The sequence below is a fragment of the Actinia tenebrosa genome, unplaced genomic scaffold (assembly GCF_029948245.1).
Source record: "Actinia tenebrosa isolate PJP-AT-01 unplaced genomic scaffold, QUT_ActTen_1.0 PGA_scaffold9__36_contigs__length_13948895, whole genome shotgun sequence".
NCBI classification, from domain to species: Eukaryota; Metazoa; Cnidaria; class Anthozoa; order Actiniaria; family Actiniidae; genus Actinia; species Actinia tenebrosa.
In genome coordinates this window covers 1987761-2006041 of record NW_028292586.1, presented here as the reverse complement: position 1 = coordinate 2006041, position 18281 = coordinate 1987761, and the positions used below count along the sequence as shown (strand labels likewise).

The 18281-nt window shown below is 35.9% G+C and overlaps 3 protein-coding genes and 1 long non-coding RNA gene across 6 annotated transcripts in view; 2 read left to right on the top strand and 2 right to left on the bottom strand.

Annotated features, from left to right (window-relative positions):
* Positions 1-2007, bottom strand: part of LOC116304164 (somatostatin receptor type 5) — a 35371-nt gene extending 33364 nt beyond the window's left edge. The window contains exon 1 of the mRNA XM_031713844.2: positions 1895-2007. The gene's annotated coding sequence lies outside the window, so the exon portion shown is untranslated. The remainder of the gene's footprint in view (positions 1-1894) is intronic.
* The window catches only part of LOC148904472 (uncharacterized), a 43905-nt gene extending 34580 nt beyond the window's left edge, over positions 1-9325 (top strand). The window contains exons 3-4 of the long non-coding RNA XR_016118775.1: positions 3188-3280; positions 9257-9325. This is a non-coding gene — a long non-coding RNA (uncharacterized LOC148904472). The remainder of the gene's footprint in view (positions 1-3187; positions 3281-9256) is intronic.
* On the bottom strand, positions 4170-18037 carry LOC116304165 (type-1 angiotensin II receptor-like). 2 transcript variants are annotated; one of them, XM_031713850.2, is made up of 2 exons: positions 17986-18037; positions 4170-6357 (listed from the first exon to the last, which is right to left on the bottom strand). In XM_031713850.2, the coding sequence occupies exon 2, from the start codon at positions 5960-5962 to the stop codon at positions 4841-4843; it is 1122 nt and encodes a 373-aa protein (XP_031569710.1). In that variant the 5' UTR covers positions 5963-6357; positions 17986-18037; the 3' UTR covers positions 4170-4840. The 2 variants fall into 2 exon arrangements, with proteins under 2 accessions (XP_031569710.1, XP_088880730.1); XM_089024604.1 differs by lacking the exon at positions 17986-18037 and adding an exon at positions 8598-8696.
* LOC116304162 (uncharacterized) overlaps positions 13280-18281 on the top strand; it is a 34854-nt gene continuing 29852 nt past the window's right edge. The window contains exons 1-2 of one of the 2 annotated variants that reach the window (XM_031713835.2): positions 13280-13614; positions 17553-17624. In XM_031713835.2, the coding sequence (XP_031569695.2) occupies positions 13421-13614; positions 17553-17624 (266 nt within the window). In that variant the 5' untranslated portion in view covers positions 13280-13420. The remainder of the gene's footprint in view (positions 13615-17552; positions 17625-18281) is intronic. The other variant, XM_031713834.2, reaches the window with a different exon arrangement.

Here is an 18281-nt window from a genome sequence, read left to right as displayed (position 1 = left end):
GCGGGGTTCTAAAGCAAGTATTTGTCACTCTTAATGGCTGCCATTCTCCCATTACATTATTTTAAAAACCAGGAACTAAAGCACAAATCAAGTACCCCACTCGGTGTGCTATGCCCTCAGGGTAAGGAGTAAAATTACGCCATTAGATTGGTGATAAATCCAATCAGAATTATTTCTATTTTATGATAAAATTAAATCAATTTTTAAAAAAGTTAAAATTGGTAATTCTATTGTATAATATTTTTGTTATCTTCTCTCTTTCTCAAAATTGATCTTAAAGAAGAAAAAATTATAAATTATTTATCTGATAAGTTTTCAAAAATCCTTTTAAAAACACAGTAATGGAAATATAATCCACGAAATCGAACCATGAGAGCCGAAGAAAACCCCTAGCATCAAGGAAAAGTACAGGTAGCCCAAGTTTGGTTTCTGTGGTGTCATGTTATAAGGAAATGTATAGGGATTCTTCAAAAAAAATTCTTACTGGTGGGGGAAAAATCTTAAAACGGGTTAAATTCAAAAAATAACCACACAGAGTGAATTAAGTGCTATTTCCTAATGATCGGGTAAATTTTCAAGGCTTTATTTCACGTTTCAATGATTTTACTGAAATTTTTGAAGAATCCCCATACATTTCCTTATAGCAGGACACCACAGAAACCAAGCTTGGGCTACCTGTGGAAAAAGCTGGAGATTTTCAAAGAAGAAAAAATGAGCAAATTGAACAAAGTCGTTCGTCGATGAAGAGGCTTCACGAATTTGCAACGTCCCCTGTGATTGGTTAGGTTTAGGGTCGGGGTTGGGGAAAGATCGTCGTTTTCTATTGTTCTACGCATGTGCGCCCTCCAATAGGATCACATCTTGCAAATTCGTGAAGGACGACCCCGATGAAGTTTTGACTGATATCTAATTGAAAAGTCCAGAATGGATTCACAGAATAGGATCACATCTTGCAAATTCGTGAAGGACGACCCCGATGAAGTTTTGACTGATATCTAATTGAAAAGTCCAGAATGGATTCACAGATTGTTCAATAATCTTTTGTTTAATTACTAAAATTGAGTTCAGTTTTCACACTTTCAATTAGCCTTTCCGGAATTGTAGAAAGGCATTGTGGGGCTGGCTTGAGGAACGTTTCCCCACCAGTCAGTTGAAATTTTATGCAACGAGAAACGAAAGAAATTTGAAAATTAACACGGCAATTCAGATTTTCTTATACTTTTATACTACCTTCAAGCGATATAGACGCCATAAAAGTATTAAAACGTTCCCTAAAACAGCCCCATGATACAATTTCCTCCGAACTTTCCTGTCTTCTTGAGGTGTGTTTTGTTAAGTGACGTCATTGTCACATATGGTAATCAAGGTATTAATTCTGAGTAAGGTGGTGACCATGGACTTTTACTTTCTGTAATCTGTTCAATTAGTTTGACCTTAAAGAAATATTTCGTAACTGATTTTGAGTCCAAAGCCGAAATTCCTTATCAATAATTTTTATGAATTTAAGATAAAGTATTTCGAAAATGATAAACGTGGCCTCTATAGATTATAATAAACTTTTCAGCAACAGGCAATCACAAATATTTCAGTGTTATAGTTTACATTATTTACGTTTGTTGAGCTACCTTGAGTATATTTTAGCACAGTAAAACTACTAACAAAGAAAAAAAATCAAGGCTAGATTATTGTAATCTTCATCAACAATTCATCACAAGATATAAATTTTTACACCGCCTTGTTTTAAGTTAATACTTATAAGTCTATTGACCTACCTTAAGTATAATTTAGCAGAATAAAACTAACGACAAATATTCGAGGCTACACTATCATAGCCATCAGCAACAATTAACCACACAGATAACTCTTTTATACCTTATTTTAAGTCAATACTTACAGTTTGTGAGCTACCTTGAGTATAATTTAGTCGTAAATGTCCACGAAAATTCGAAAGGCTTGTTTGGTTTGTTTGAGAAAAACGTGATTTTCGGTCAATAGACTGTTAGCTTTCCGGTTTCTTAGTTTTGTCGTGCAGTATATAAACCGAAACAACCACGAAATGCTAATTACTCATTTCATGATATCAAGCTTTTGTTCAACATGAGTGGCGAAACTGATAGTGAACCACATTGTCAGCTGTAGATGATAAGACATGTTAATTAACTGTGGTAAAAACTAACCAAAAAGATCGTGGTATAGATGATTAGCTATTTTGAGGTTAAGGAAAAGATTGGGTTGGGTTGGAATTACAGTGCATTGCGGTAATGTTTTAGCGGAAATAGACCCAAGATGGCATTTCTTTCATCCCCTAAGACATTCACACAATCCATTTTAATGCTTTCTCGACCCAGTCTTTTGCTCAGCCATTCTGAGGTTGAGGAAAAGACTGGTACGGGTTGGAATAACAGTGCATTGTGGGAATATTTTAGCGGACATAGATCCAAGATGGCTTTTCTTTGATCCTCTTAAACAGTCCCACAATGCAATGTAATTCCAACCCGAACCAGTCTTTTTCTCAACAATGACCTATACCAATGCTTAAATGTTGTGTTTTAAAACCATCTCAAAATGATTTTAAAAATTAAAAAATTTTCACAACAGCCATGTTGGAGGGCAGGAAGAATGGAATGTATATTTACAGGACAAAAGATTTCATTTTCCAATGGATTTTTTAAATATTTTTTATTTTTTTGCCCTACAACAATTTTTTTGGTCTCTTTTCCTTATATTTCGTATATACGTTTTTTTTACCTACCTCCTCCTCTTACATTTTTTTAAAGTGGATGTCTCAATTACTTACAATGATATACACATATTAATATTTTTACTATTCATGTTGCTTTTATTTTTCATTATTATTATTATTATTATTATTATTATTATTTTAATTATTTTTTGCCCTACAACATACACCCTTCTCATAATGGCTAATGAACGCACGGAAACGAGGTCACCCAGTCATCTTGCAAGGTTGAGCCAAGCTGCTCATTCAAAATAAAGGCTGTTAGCGCTAATTCAGATCAAAACAAAAGTCATTTTTTATACTTTTCTTCTTTAAAGTCATTTCATGTAATTTTATATCTTTTATCGTGAAATAATGACTGGGTGACCTCGTTTTCGTGCACTTGTCAGCCATTATGAAAAGGGATGTATGTCTGGCGTTTAAACCCATTTATTTATTTCATGAAAGGTTTTCCTCCCTCCACGAGGATCAGCACTTCCAAATGATACACCAGTTTTGCATTTACTGCGGTTTTTGAAGACTACAGGCTAATTTTTTCAGGTAAGATTTGTTTATATATCAGGCGGACCTCTTGCATGGGACGTCACAGCAGCTCAATTTAAACGACACAAAAGAATTTCAATCTTATGAGAATTTGAAACCTATAGTTATGTCCTTCAAATTTAGCTGCATTCCGACGTGAAGGGGCTTTACAGATACCATTAAAGTCCTAAATCTAGCAGATTATCTTGATTTTATTGATTCTAAACTAGGACGAGTACGGACCCCCTATTTAGAAAGTAGAAGTGGTTTTTGTTTTGCAAAGCTACAGCCTTTTTGTATTTGATTCTTCAAATAGACTTCTTTAAGCCCCGTCCACACGTATCCGGAAATTTTTGTATCCGCAATTTTTTTTTTTTTTGCGGATACGAAAATGTTCGCGTCCAAACGCAGCGTATTCGAATCGTTTTCGAATCGTTTTCACTGTCCACACGTATCTGGAAATTTCTTGATCCGCCCTGATGCACGCTAGTGCCTAGTCCCTTTGACGGACAGTTTTTCCTATTGAGCATGCGCACATCGTGTTTACGTCATCGTATTCGAAAATTTGCGGATACGACCGTCCACACGTATCCGAATTCGGAGCGTATTCGAAAATTTCAACTCTGGAGACCGTTTTCGAAAATGTCCGGATACGGATACAAAAATTCCGGACACGTGTGGACGGGACCTTAGCTTCGTTTTTTTGTTGTGCACATTCCAGAATATGTGATGCCACTCTTGGGAGTTGATTCTTTCATGTGTAAATATTTTAGTATGTTTGTCATAAAAGAGCAATTATCAAGGGAATGTCATGTGATCTGAAATGGGCAATTTGCATACGAAGGTACAAAGGTCTATTACAGCCCTTTTCTTTTTTTTTTTTTTTTTTTTTTTTTGTCGCAACAAAATTCATTTTTTCTACACGTATGCCGAAGAATGGAAAACATAGCCTGCGTCACATCCGATGAAACAAAGCTGGGTATTTTGTAGGACGTTACGTTGCTGAAAGACCTACTGCCGCTTCCCATCATTGTGACTGATTGACGTATCATCTGGCAAAATAGGTTCAAAGTTTTACTTTTTAAAGTTTATATACAGAGTTTATTTGTAACGGCCACACAGATTCAGAGCTTGGGGTTCCTGTGGTGTCTTCCGATTGACGCGTGTGCCATTTTTCGGAAGTATAAATTTCCCGCTCTTTTCTTACCATTAGCAAATGAATTTCAAGCCGATTATTGGATTGGTTTAAATGGTTAGCGCCCTTGGTTTTTGTTGCAAGAACATATAGTACGTATTTATATAGTGATCTGGTAGTCATTCTCAACGACAAAGATAATTAGTTCGTAAGCTACTTTGAAACCTGAATTTCTTTGGGTAGACAACTGCATGACCAGATGTATGGTAACAGGTTAAGGGGATGATACCATATTTGAACAATGACGTCATGACCACTGACCCCACACAGATAGAAGCCAAATTTAATCAAATGTTTTTCTTGAATTTTTGTTGTATGGCCTTATGGCTGCATAGGCTCAATTCTATTCGTACGATCTTTGGATTCAACTTCCATCCGAAAGCCTAAGTTTTAGCATCGATTTGTTCGTCCGATTGAATCTTGCAGACTCGGGTCAGCGAACATTCCACCGCACGATGCCTCTCCCCAGGCTCGCGCACCACATCACTACCGAGTGCCGGTTCGATCTGGGTTCTAAGCGAAGTACTTAATTTGAAGAACGGCTGAAACATTCTTTTAAAACTCTTCAAGGTTTCCCAATATCCTTTGCGAAACTTCTTGCTGGTCAGGCCGTAGAGGATTGGGTTGATGCATGACGTCATAAACACCAGTCCCACCGTGAAGTCATGAAACGACGTCTCGACTGACGACATTCCGTACGCGTAGAGTAACAGGTTTATCTGGTTTGGTAGCCAGCAAATCAGGATTGTCAAGGACGCCCCAAAAGCAATCTTCGTGATGTGTTTCCTTGGTTCTTTCATGTGCTGTTGAAATAACGAGCTGCTTTTCATCTTGTACAAGATATTGCTGTACATGACAGCGATCGCTATGAAGGGGAACAACGCCTTAGTAAAAAAGTTTATCGTGACTGTAACTTGCAGATGAGGTGTCCTGTCAAAGCTGCATCTTTGTCCTGAAGGGTTTTCAGGGATTATTTTGATATTGGGATGGCTGGGTATGATAAATAGTGCACCTAGAAAGTAGGAAAGAACGATCCCTCGGATGACTTTAGTCTTCGTAATATACGTCTTGTACTTGGTTGGCTTCATCACCGCGTACCATCGATCGATTGTCAACAGTAGAATAAGATAAACCGATGCAACACCAAAGATAAATAGCAGCAACCGCCCCCAGAGGACCTTGCAATAAATCCACAGCGCCGTCCTATTGGTTGGTTCTGGAAACGAATCGATGAATAAGAAAGCTGGGGTGATGAATAAGAAAAAAGCGGTCACTATGTCTGTGATGGCCAAGGCCAGGAGAATTATGTAATAAGACTTCTTAAGCAGAGTTTTTCTTTTCTGGCAGAAAAACAAGGAAACAAGCGTGTTTCCAAACAAAGCTAAAATGGCGATGATAAAGTAACACACTTTCTTTATGACTGATAGGTATTCGGGGGGAAGTTTTGGACTCGTGTTAGTCGAATTAGAGATTACTGCTGAACAGTTGCAGCTGACATCTATCATTTTAGGTTCTTCAAAAAAATCTTTATTCTTTGTTACGTTCGTTTATATTGCTAGGGATTGTACAGTTTGTGTTATAAGATGTGGTACAAGATGTAATGTATTCTTGGTCAGGTCTCTTGGTGTTGCAGGATGTACTGTATTCTTGGTCAGGTTTCTTGGTGTTGCAGGACGTACTGTTCTTGGTCAGGTTTTTTGGTGTTGCAGGATGTATTCTTGGTCGGGTTTCTTGATGTTGCAGGATGTATTGTATTCTTGGTCAGGTTTCTTGGTGTTGCAGGATGTATTGTATTCTTGGTCAGGTTTCTTGGTGTTGCAGGATGTATTGTATTCTTGGTCAGGTTTCTTGGTGTTGCAGGATGTATTGTATTCTTGGTCAGGTTTCTTCGCGAAAAGTTCTGAACAAGAAAAAATCAAAAGTAAGCAATTGAATGGTGAACCACTGCTATTTAGCTTTGCTCGTCCATTCATTGTCCAAGGACGTCGGTGCGATCTGCCTCACTATCTTCGTCAGCCAAATTCACCACATTAAGTAAGGAACCAAACAAACGCAGGCATCCCCTTGGCTCTTTTTGCTCCTCGGGCTTCCTGTGGCGAAGTCAAAAAAGAGAGGAGAGGGAGAAAGAAGAAGCTTTTTCTCTCCCTCTCTCGTCCCCACTCCTCCTCCTCTCTCGTTTCTAGTTCTTCTCTGCCATGAATAATTTAACACAGGGATCCCAACAGAGTATATATGGAGCCTACGGAGGAGGCTAGTCTCGGACATTTGGTTGCTGTCAATCTTCTTTCACGTCATAATCATTACTAAAGAGGAACTGTAGTCATAACCAAAAAGACCTCGAAAGCATTTAAGAAATGTTTGACAACAACAATCTTGGAAACCGCCCACAAATTTTGATTCTTAACAAAAGGAATCATTAGTAGAAGAGAAGGAACAACCTTTCTTAACTGTCACAATTAAAAATAACTGACTTATTAAAGCTGCTTCCTCTATAATTAAGTAAACATTGCTCTAGTTTTGATTAATTTGTAGCAAAAGATTTTATGTTGTAGACACGTGCGCATTTAGCATCAAGTGGCCTCTCGATGTGAGCACGTCTGCTATTCTATTCTTCTCTGTTTTTCGAGCCATGAACATTCGATTTTTTTAGGTTATTATTTCTTTAAACTTCCTACTCTTTCAAATCCCTTTAAAATGATTGAGTTCAAATACACCGAGTGATCAAAATATGTCTTATTTCCAATCGATTGGCTTAAGGGATGATTTAGAGACAAAAAACTCGAAGGGGTCGCGTTTCGAGTATCTTCACGGTAATGTTCCACCTTCTCGCTGCTTTCCTTTCCTTTTATCATACATTATCTTCTCTATTTGCTTCCTTTCGTTTCGTTTGGCTTCCTTTCAAAGCCTCTCTTTTTAATACTAATTCGCTTCTTTATTCTTTTCTTTTTTCTCCTTTCAATTCCTCGACGTTCTCGTTTTGTTTAATTTTGCGGTTCCTTTTTCTTTCTTTCTTTCTTTCTTTCTTTTTTTTTTTTGCACCTTTTGTTCTCTTTCCTTTATATTTATAATATCAACAATTTGTAAATGATTATTGTGAACTGTTAAGCCCCGTTTACACTAGCGATTTTTGCGACGATTTTTGCGGCGATTTTGTCCATAATAAATAATGGTTAAGAATTTACTTGTAAAGTTTTTTTCAGGATACCAATATTTTCCTAGACGAATGTCTCTTTTAAAGGATGAGACAAAAGATTTCATATTTCCGAAAATTGGCACAAAATTCGCCGCAAAAATCGCCAGTGTAAACGGGGCTTAGCTTTGGAAGACACAACTAAGAAACCCCGTTCTTTAGTTTTACTTTAGATTTCGACAAACGTTGGAAACTTTTGCGACTCAAAAAGAAATTAAAATATCAATCAGAAAAATAATGCGAAGATTTTGGGTTAATGGGAACGGAAAACTGAAACATCGAGTAAAAAGAGAATGCAACTGTGAAAAAATATTTTTTTCCTCGCGAATTGGAATCAAGACTCTCACATCTGGGGTCTCGTTAATGGCGGACTTGACATCACATGTAATCAGAGTCTGTTAGGTCTCTCCCTTCCAATCGAGGTTTTTTCTCTGGGTGTTCCTCCCTCCGCCAAATCTAACACGCTAAATTCCAATTCGATCTGTGAGTTAGCCATGCCCTGACTTAGATCAGCCCAGAGTTTGTTTCAGGGTTCGATCCGTGAGTTAGCCGTGTCCTGACTTAGATCAGCCCCGAGGTTGTTTCAGGGTTCAATCTGTGAGTAAGCCGTGTCCTGACTTAGATCAGCCCAGAGGTTGTTTCAGGGTTCGATCGCTGAGTTAGCCATGCCCTGACTTAGATCAGCCCAGAGGTTGTTTCAGGGTTCTATCAGTAAGTTAGCCATGCCCTGACTTAGATCAGCCCAGAGGTTGTTTCAGGGTTCGATCTCTGAGTTAGCCATGCCCTGACTTAGATCAGCCCTGAAGTTGTTTTAGGGCATTTAATCTATGCGTTAGCCGTGCCCCGAGTGGCTTAGATCGGCCCAAAGTTCAAACATCTTCATAAGAATAAACTAAAACATTTTCAGCGATGATTATAATCGTTACTCTTTCTGTTCTTGGAAACCTTACCTGTTTGTGTCTTGACGTCTTGCGTTCAGTTCAGAGAGATTGCTTTTCACAAACTAACTTCATTTATTGTCTAATTTATGTTACATATAACTGCGATGCTAAAGTTCTGCGAGGAAGCATTAAATGAAGGGAATAAATCACTGACGCGAGTCATTTATCTCGACAATGTCGGTCTAAAGTTCGTTTGCGTTCTAACGGAATTTCCATAAATCTCTCAATTTCATTCGGTCTACAAACAGAAACAACATAGGAACTTGACGGCTGAACACTCTCCTGTTTAAGTTGATAAATTTTTGATGCATCTTTAGTAATTTACCAAATTTGAAGTGCATCCTCGTAACGTTGGAGAATAACAAAGTTTCTATATAAAGAAAAGAATGCTTGGAGAGAGTAGAAAAATGAATTAAAGAGTTTTTTCTCGAGTGGGTCTTTCCTGTGTTTAAGTAAAGAAAAGTGTGTTTAAGCTTTTTTGTTTTGGCTTGATAAGAAGGATTTTATGGGGTCTTGCGAGGAATCATGGTTATTCGCACGTACCTAGGCCTGCAACATTGCCATCCATCCATCCATCCCTTCCTCCCTCCCTCCCTCCCTCCCTCCCTCCCTCCCTTCCTTATCACTGAAACAATCAATCAACCTATGTTTTATGTTTTATGTTTCAGGGAACATATGAATAAAGAAGTATTACCGCAACCCAGGGAAAAGGATTGTCACATCTCACGAATTTCAAGGTTTGATTTTTTCGTTTCATATTTAAAAACGTAGTATATTTATTTAGCGGCATTTCCAAATGGTGCTTATCAAATTATAGCATAATGTGCGCATGAATATACAATAGGGCTTACAATAAATTATATATAAATATTATAAATAGCTGTAATGATTAATCAATAATTAACTGTAAATTATATATATAAATATTATAAATAACTGTAATGATTAATCAATAATCAACTGTAAATTATATATATATATTATAAATAACTGTAATGATTTATTAATGATTAACTGTAAATTATATATATAAATATTATAAATAACTGTAATGATTAATCAATAATCAACTGTAAATTATATATATAAATATTATAAATAACTGTAATGATTAATTAATGATTAACTGTATATATTAATTATGTGTATTGATATTATAAATAACTTTAATGATTAATCAATAATCAACTGTAAATTATATATATTAATATTATAAATAACTGTAATGATTAATCAATTATTAAACGTATAGCTGTCTAACTAGATTAACTTTTTAGTTATTTTAGATAACTTGTACCTTAGTTCTGAACAATTTTTTTAAAAATACCTTCGATCAATGTAAACATTCAGGTACCAAAAAAAATCTATGGTTAAAAAAAAATCTATGCCTAATTAACTGTAAATTCACTTATGAACTCTGATTTTCCGGATCGGCTTTCATTTCCTTATTTCAAAAACTTTAAAATCATTAATTTTCCTAGTTAATTAATTTTTCATCTACAACTTTGTTTTCATCGCATTGACAAAATTCTAGACACCGATTTGTCTTGAGGCAATTCGATGTGTTTATAGATTTTTACAATAAAATAATAGTAAACAGAGAGGTATTGGTAAATTATTAGTGTCAATCGATCATTAAACCTGGCGTTGGAAAATCATACTCGAATGCTCATAGAGTGATGTCGAGAGGTTCGAGTTTAATCAATAACAAACTCAATATTCGACTTGTTTTTTTCTCAAAGCAAAAAAGTAATTCGAAAACTTAATTTCTATTAAAGAAAGCTTGTATTATTACACAGATGAAATTAGTAGCTTTCTCGGTGCATCTGCTTAAGGTGGAACAAAACTAATTCAGAGCGAATTTTGGCATTTTATTCTCGCTTGCTTCGCAAAACTAAGGCGTCACTTTAACTAGTTTTTTCATATAAAGTGCTTTGTTTATCCTAAATTCTAACAGTGTATTTTATCTTAAGATTTTTTAAATGTATAGTCTATTACGGCCCCAAATCAAACAGTGCTATTTTTAGTTGTTGGCTTTTTTCTCCTCATCCTCACGTACGATTTTTCTGAAATTTCCAGAATCTTATCATCTAGTACTATTGCAGCCTGTGTATAAGTCTTGGGCAGAAAAAAAATTATGACGCAGCTCGAAAATTCGATCCAAAATCTGAACCATATAAAACATCGCGCTGTAGATACATTACCATTGAATGGATTGCCTTGAAGTTTTCACACATCTATTTCCAAGTATTGCAGATGAGCCTTACGAAAAATCAGCATCAAATTTTAAAAACTCATCGAATATTTTTTTTATTAATTGTCGTTGTAAACCTCAAATATTAGAGTTTTACTAAAAATCACATTTTCGCCGTTTTCTACAAAACGGCTCCAAGTTTTTTCTCCACTGAGACGTTTTATATTATGAGACCAGCGCTTTATCTAGATGGTAGTGAAATTTCTACAGCTCGTCCTATCCAACAATATTCATACTGTTGAACTGATATAGTTCGATATTTTTTTCTAAATTAGATAAGTATTTAGTTGACGTCACCTAAAATAGCGAATCTTACTAAAACAGGGAATAGGGAATGGGGAATGCCGGGAATGGAGACTGGGACGAGCGATCAGCGGTATTATCCTTAAAAAGTGTCATGGCTCTTGCAATCTAGCTTTCTTTATAATGAAAAATTTGCCAAATATTCCACGGCAGTGGTTCGTAATCGTACTAAAAATGTCCGATAAAAAGGAGAGAGATAATCAGTAAGTATTAGTTTTAGTATTTAGATTCATATTCCCCATTCCCATTCCCATTCCCATTCCCCATTCCCCATTCCCCATTCCCATTCCCATTCCCGTTTAAGTAACGTCCTAGAATAGTAAATACGTGCCACACCAACGATCATGCGAATACGCGGGGTTGATAAAAGATTGCTTTTTACTGCCTGTTTATTTTGCAATTTCAAAGAAATATCTAGGGGTAAATGTCCCCTAGCTCATTCTCCCCCAAGGCTCCTACGTCCATTATTGTGGTTTATTGATGAGACTGACGTCAGTAAGGTGTTGATTTAAATAGACCCTTTCGAATTCCAAATTACAGCTGTGTATCTTGATTATAGACTCATTTACTCAGGCTGAACCTCAAAACACTTTGAAACTTGACGGACCTTGACTGGAACACGTGAATATTCTTCACAAAATCGAGGCTAAGCCTGAGTAAACGAGTCTGTAATCAAGAAACACAGCGGTAATTTGGAACTTGGAAAAGGCATATTGAACTAGGGTCTTGGCTAGGGTCTGTTTTCCCTGCTGGAAACTTTATTGCATAACTGTTGTCGTATGCTCATCATAAAAGAACAATTCTCAGGGGAATGTCACGTGGTCAATATTTTTTATTAGCAATCTTTAGACAATCTTTTGATTGTTTTATAATCGTTTGAGCCTGGACACTAGGAAACCCGAGTAATCTGATTGGTTATATCAACGAAGTTTTTAATTAAGACCCAACTTCCCATGTTGAAAAACACTGTTCGTTTATGAACCGATTGCCTGGAGGCTTGAATCGGCAAAAACTGGAACGAAAAGCGAAAAACCCTCCTGGAAAAAAATATCCGTGGTGTTAATCGATAAACGTCCAAATTCAATTAAATCGCACTTTTCCTTTTTCCTATTTTGTTTGGCTACCTGTGGATTTGGCGGCAAAATGCCGAAGCAACATTGACATCTCTCTCTTTATTTTTTCTTGCCTTTTCCTTTCTTCATAGTTTTGATGTTCTTTTTGGGGCTTTTATTTTCTTTTATTTGTTTATGGTTGCTTTGAGCTGTTCTTTTTCGGGAGGGCGGATTTTACTTTGAGTGTTATTTATGTTTTTTTTTGGGGGTTGCTTTTCTTTATTTGTTTATTTCTCGTCTTGTCTTCTTGTTGGCTTCTCTTCTCTTCTCTTCTCTTCTCTTCTCTTCTCTTCTCTTCTCTTCTCTTCTCTTCTCTTCTCTTCTCTTCTCTTCTCTTCTCTTCTCTTCTTTTCTTCTTCTTTTCCCCACTAGAGTAGATATATCTCCCAAGCAAGTTATCATACATGTCTAGTTCATTTCACCAAAAAAAGATTTGATTAATTTCAATTTCATGGGATGACAATATCACCCCATTTTTCTCTCTAAATGAATTTCAAGAAGCGTTTAATTTCATTATTTCAGTTTCTCGAGTGATGACGATTTCAAAACACTCCCTTCACTGCTTCCCGCTCAGCATTTCATTAATAGGAAAACGCATGAAATGCGCGAGATAGATTAATTTAACATCGAGTAGCTCATTTACAACTCAATTCTTACGTTGCTCTTGACATGAAATATTCATCAATTATTACCATCGTAGAATTTTTTGATTAGCTTTTATTTATTGCCTATTGCAAAAAAGTATATTACCTCCCAAAGAACCAACGCTCTATTAAGCGGTTTGCGGGAAAAAATACTTTTCGTATAAAATAAATTAAAAATTAAATCTCCATTACAATACTTGAAGATATCGATTATGATTAAGCTTAACTTGTTTACATTAACTACAAATTTATACAAATTCTAAATTACCATCTATAAGTATATCTATAAGTATATCTATAGTATTTTCAACTATTACACAAACCTAAACTTAAAAACAGGGGGAAAGGTTTATAAACGCAGTTTTTTAAAGGTTTCTTAACGCCCGTGAAAGTGTTGAGGATTGTCGAGACGAAAACCAATGGCTGCGGCTTTGTTTTGGCGGGGGTTTGTTGGCAGAACACGTCAATGAGTGACTTATTGTGGGAAAGGTCTAGCATTAGTAATTTCACCAAACTATCATGGCCTTATTCAAGTCTAATGCTGTCTCAATATTTCTTGTTTTTTATGGATTTTCATGCAATTTTTTGCCTTCAACTAGTAACAATTTGGAAGTTTGTAACTTGTGTAGATGTTACAATCTTTTTGGTCTCGCAGTGGTTAACTGTTCGTCTAGTGGGGTACCGAAGATTATTCCTGATGAAGCTAAATACTTGTAAGTACTAAAGATGCACAAAATTGAACCGTTTATCTCGGCCTGCGAAGTGAGCTGCAATCCTAGGCTCGAGCGATCCGTCCTTTAAGATAAATTAAGTTACTTTTGAAACGTTTGAACGTGTTAATCTAGCGTGGAAGTTAAATGATTTATCTTTAAACCCCGTGCTTTTAAAAACATCATATCTGAAACAGGGTCAAGAAATGATTCAAGTTGACAGTGCCACAACACAGTTGTCTGAATTACAACTATCCGAATCATTGCTCTTGTAATAATCTGCCTAGCACTTATCCATGTTTTAAAATGATAAGCTTTAAGCCTTATAACATTTACAATAGTCTTTTAAAGGTATTTCTAGCGCAAATTTCGTGTGATATTCTAGTGACCATGGTCTTGCTGAGGGTGACGTTAGCTCGCGAAACGTGTAATCGTACAACCCCAACACCACATTTACCTATATCAAATTTATTACCCGTCTAGCCAGCTAAATGTGTCAATAACAAGGTGTTTTTAATCTTTGTGCATAAGAATTAATTCTCATAATCCATTTTTCAATGATATTTAAACGCTCTTACGTTTTTAGGAATGCCACAAGGAACGCGCGCGCTTGTCAACTACTAGTATTAGTCATGTTTGAACTTTGAAGCTAAATTTTTCTTCATTCATTAAAGAACCACGTTAGTACAAATTTATTAAAATTGGAGATTAGTCGCTAAGAACGTCTTTGTAGTTATTTTGTTTGGAAAAAATAAGCTCAAAAACTTATATCTCATTAAACCCCAGACATATTTCACTAAAACGTTAAAAGATTAGTTTTTTCTGCACTTTGATATTCATTTGGGAATAGTTTTTTGAGGATTAATGTTTTCAAGAAACTCCGACAAAGATAATGGATTTCTGAATGGCTTCTTATATCTGAAGTTTAATGGTATTACTGTAAAAGTGAGATTGGCTATTGTGAACGAAATATCGTGTATCGGAAATCGGAAATTCCCGACCTGCCAAGTCGTACAAAACTAAGTCATTTGTACGGTTTAAAAGCCGCTCAAGTTACAAAATTAGGTATGTCGAACTAAGTATATGATAGGATTCAAGAGAGCATTGTTCGATTCATGGTCTTATGTCAATAATAATTAATCAAATCCCCCCGTCATTTCCTCCATCCATAACCTAATTTAATAAATATTTATTAATACTTCGTTTGTTTGAGGAGCTGTTGACCAAATCAAATCTAGTTCAGAGCATTAGGAACAGGTGTCATTGCTCTATCCTCCTTTTTTCCTCGAGTTGCTCTTCTCCTAATGGATCAAACGTTGTGTTTCTAAAATATTCATCATCGTTTCAGATCCTTTGAAGGATTTTGTTGTACTCGATCACAAGCCGGAACTTTTAACGACTGTTATTTTTCCTGCCCGTCGGAGTTCTCGCTTATCTGTGACTGTTAATTACTCCATTGATCAATGCTTCATCTAGCTTTGCGGAACTTTCACTGCTGGATATGTTTTTGGAGTAAATAAAAATTCGCCACGGTTTGATTTTGAGCTTTCTTAGCCTGGCTTGGTCGGCAAGTCTTCATTAGATATTTTTGTGAAATAAAAAATAAAAAGCTATTGAAGACAAGGAAAGAATAACAAGACAGCTTTAAGAGAAAAAAAACTCGAGTTTTTAACTGGATGTTATCTATTTCAGTCCTACTTAAAATATTGTTTTCGAAAGCTCCAGTTCAGTTGTCGGGGAGGTTTGTAAACATATTATTGTTTAGCAAACATGGCGGCAAGACTTGACATGAATTGACATGGCTTCCTCTCCCGGAAAATTATTGTTCGTCACCGAAACGCCCGCGTTGCTTGAAGGATGTGATTTCGCGATACTCTGTGGTACTTTATCACAGTAAAAACATCCACAAATGCAAACACATAGCGGTAAAAAAGAGTTTTATCAAACACAACTTGAGGATATACCAGTAGACATGACTAGCGTTCAATTTTGGTTAAATAATTTTTTTTCAAAACAAACACTGCCTCTCCTTTCTGTCACCCGTGTATACGAAAAGGCGGAAAATAGATGGCTCATTGACCTTCAAGTTGGAAAACGCGTCTGAATTTTTAAGAAAGTAAAGCATCATATACGATAAAGATAATTTGAGAGGTTACGATAATCCTGTTTTTAGCTGCCTTGACCTTTCCGTTTCTTTTTCAAGTATTGAGCAAAATTACAAGCCTTATTTTAGTTTTTGTGATCTTACATATTATATTCTTGGTCGCTTGTAATTCAGACGTGCATGCTGACAGATATGTTCTATTCTCTATGTATTAAAGCTGGACAGTTCTATAATATTGTGGCTATGACCTTACTTGTGTTCTCGTAATTCAGAAGTGCGTGCTAACAGATATGTTCTATTCTCTTTGCATCAACTATGACCTCATTTGTGGTTAAATTTTTGACATCGCTCTATTATTTTTTGCTTGTATATTTTGTGCGCTTGAAGTTTTGGCGCGAAAATCGTCGCAAGCGCGTGAAAAGCGCGCGAACCCGAGAGAGCGATTTTTAAAATTTTTGGTTTTGCCGTTCAAATCTTTTTTTTGGCACAGTCCAATGTTACAAACTGCAGTGGAAATCAAAATATGAATATTTCTACTGTTTTTCTAAGATAACGAACCATCATTTACAAATAGACAAACTTTAAAGTAAAGAGGACGCTTTCTTTTTTGATTTTGCATGAAATAATGACATGGTACGGAAGTCGCTTGCCAGGAATATTGATAAACTCCTTAACGTAATCGGGCTTCTGATTGGTCGGTTTGATTATCTACTTGACCAATCAGCGGAAACATTAAAATCATTAAAGCCATAAAGAGATATATTTATATAAGTTATTTTCCTTTTTATTTTTGGCGTATACATCAAGTTGAATCTAAGATTCTTTGTTTTGTGTCATCGATATATTTCTTTAAGTTTTACTTGTAAGCAAAGAAAAGATACTCAAGAGAATAACAATTAACAATTATTCTGAAAAAAAAATATCATACGCTCTCTTTCATCCAAAGTTTTCAATTTTTTTTATTTGCGGAAAATTTGCCGTCGCGACGAAGTAGGGTTCCACTGACAATATATAGTCACGTGCAACTACCTCGACAACAGGGCAAAACCAAACAAAGATGACGGAAAATATATCAAGTTTCGTGTGTTTGTCTTTCTTGTATGGGTAAAGGTGATCGATGTGCTGTCTTAATTCAACTTTTGTTGTATTCTCTTGAGATTGGCTGTTAAGAGGAAATTTTTTTCAGTATCGCGATCCTTCTATAAGTTTGATCGAGGAGAGAGTCGCCAATATAAACCCGTATTGTCGGCTCAAAATCGCAATAAGTTATGAAAAGCGCCAAAAACTGTTATTATTTTGATCCCAATTTTCGTTTTGGGTTAACACTCAAAACCTTTTTTAAACAGTTAGAAACTGATGTACTACGATAAAATGCTTGTTTGAAGCGGTATTTTCAATTGTTAGAATGTTGCTTTGTCAGGCTTTTTTATAGAAAATATATGGGAAATAAGCAAATGAAGGCCTAAACCTCATTTTCGAATAATTTTTTTGCTTTGGGTTAACACTTTGATTCCACTTTCATCGGTCATCTCCACTTCCAAACAAGTTAAACTTTCTAAATAACGAGATTTTAGCCTCGTACAACAGCCTTTCTTCAAGAAAATAGTTTTTGGCGCTCACTGCTTGAATACGAAAAGAATTCTCTCTTAATATCAATCGACGGTTTAATGCAACAAAACTTCATTTTCCTTCTGTAATGGCCGCCGTATCGTCGAAGTAGTCCATTACGCACTGTTTTTATTCTATTTTATTGTGTAACGAAAATGGGGGGAAAGTTGCAAGGTTACGTAGTTACGTAGTGCGATTTATAATATATTATTGATTTTGCTTTTCACAGAGACCTTTCAAATAATGGAATCTCGAGTCTTAGACAGCATCATATAGAAGCATTCAAGAATGTAGAAATAATGTAAGTACGATTTTATTGAACCCTGAAACAACTTCTGGGCTGATCTAAGTCAGGGCATGGCTAACTCAAAGATCAAGTTGGAATTTAGCAGTTTTGGTTTAGGCGAAAGAAAGAAATGGGAGGGAGGAGAGGATTAAATGGAAGAAAAACAAAATGAAAGGCAAGGGAAAAGAATGTGATGGGATAAAGGAAAGGAATGGGAAAATAGTACAGAATCTGATGAAGAGCGAAGAGCGTAAGAAACCGAACAAACGTTTAAAGAAAAGAAAAAAAATGTATGAAGATCAGAGCTACAACAATGATTGGGGAAAATTTATAGCTGTTTCATTCCAGACACAACCAATGCGTGTAAAAATCTTACCTTAAATTCCCCGTTTCTTTTCTGTTCGGCTAGTCGCTGGTCTGTCTTCAACGAGACCCTAGGAAAAGTGAGAATACTGCTTGATCATTCTTTTAACTTATATCTCGCGGGGAGAAAAACTTTCGCAATAACGCAATAAAAACTCTTTAATGACTACGAACGTGAGTATTCCCAACAAAGAAGCTTAGAAGCAATTGAATTTGAATCCGTTGTCATTAAGAGAAATGCTCTCATCATTTATATTAAAGCCTTGGGAAAGCACCGGTAGGGTAGCGGTGAAAAGCGCTCGCCTCTAA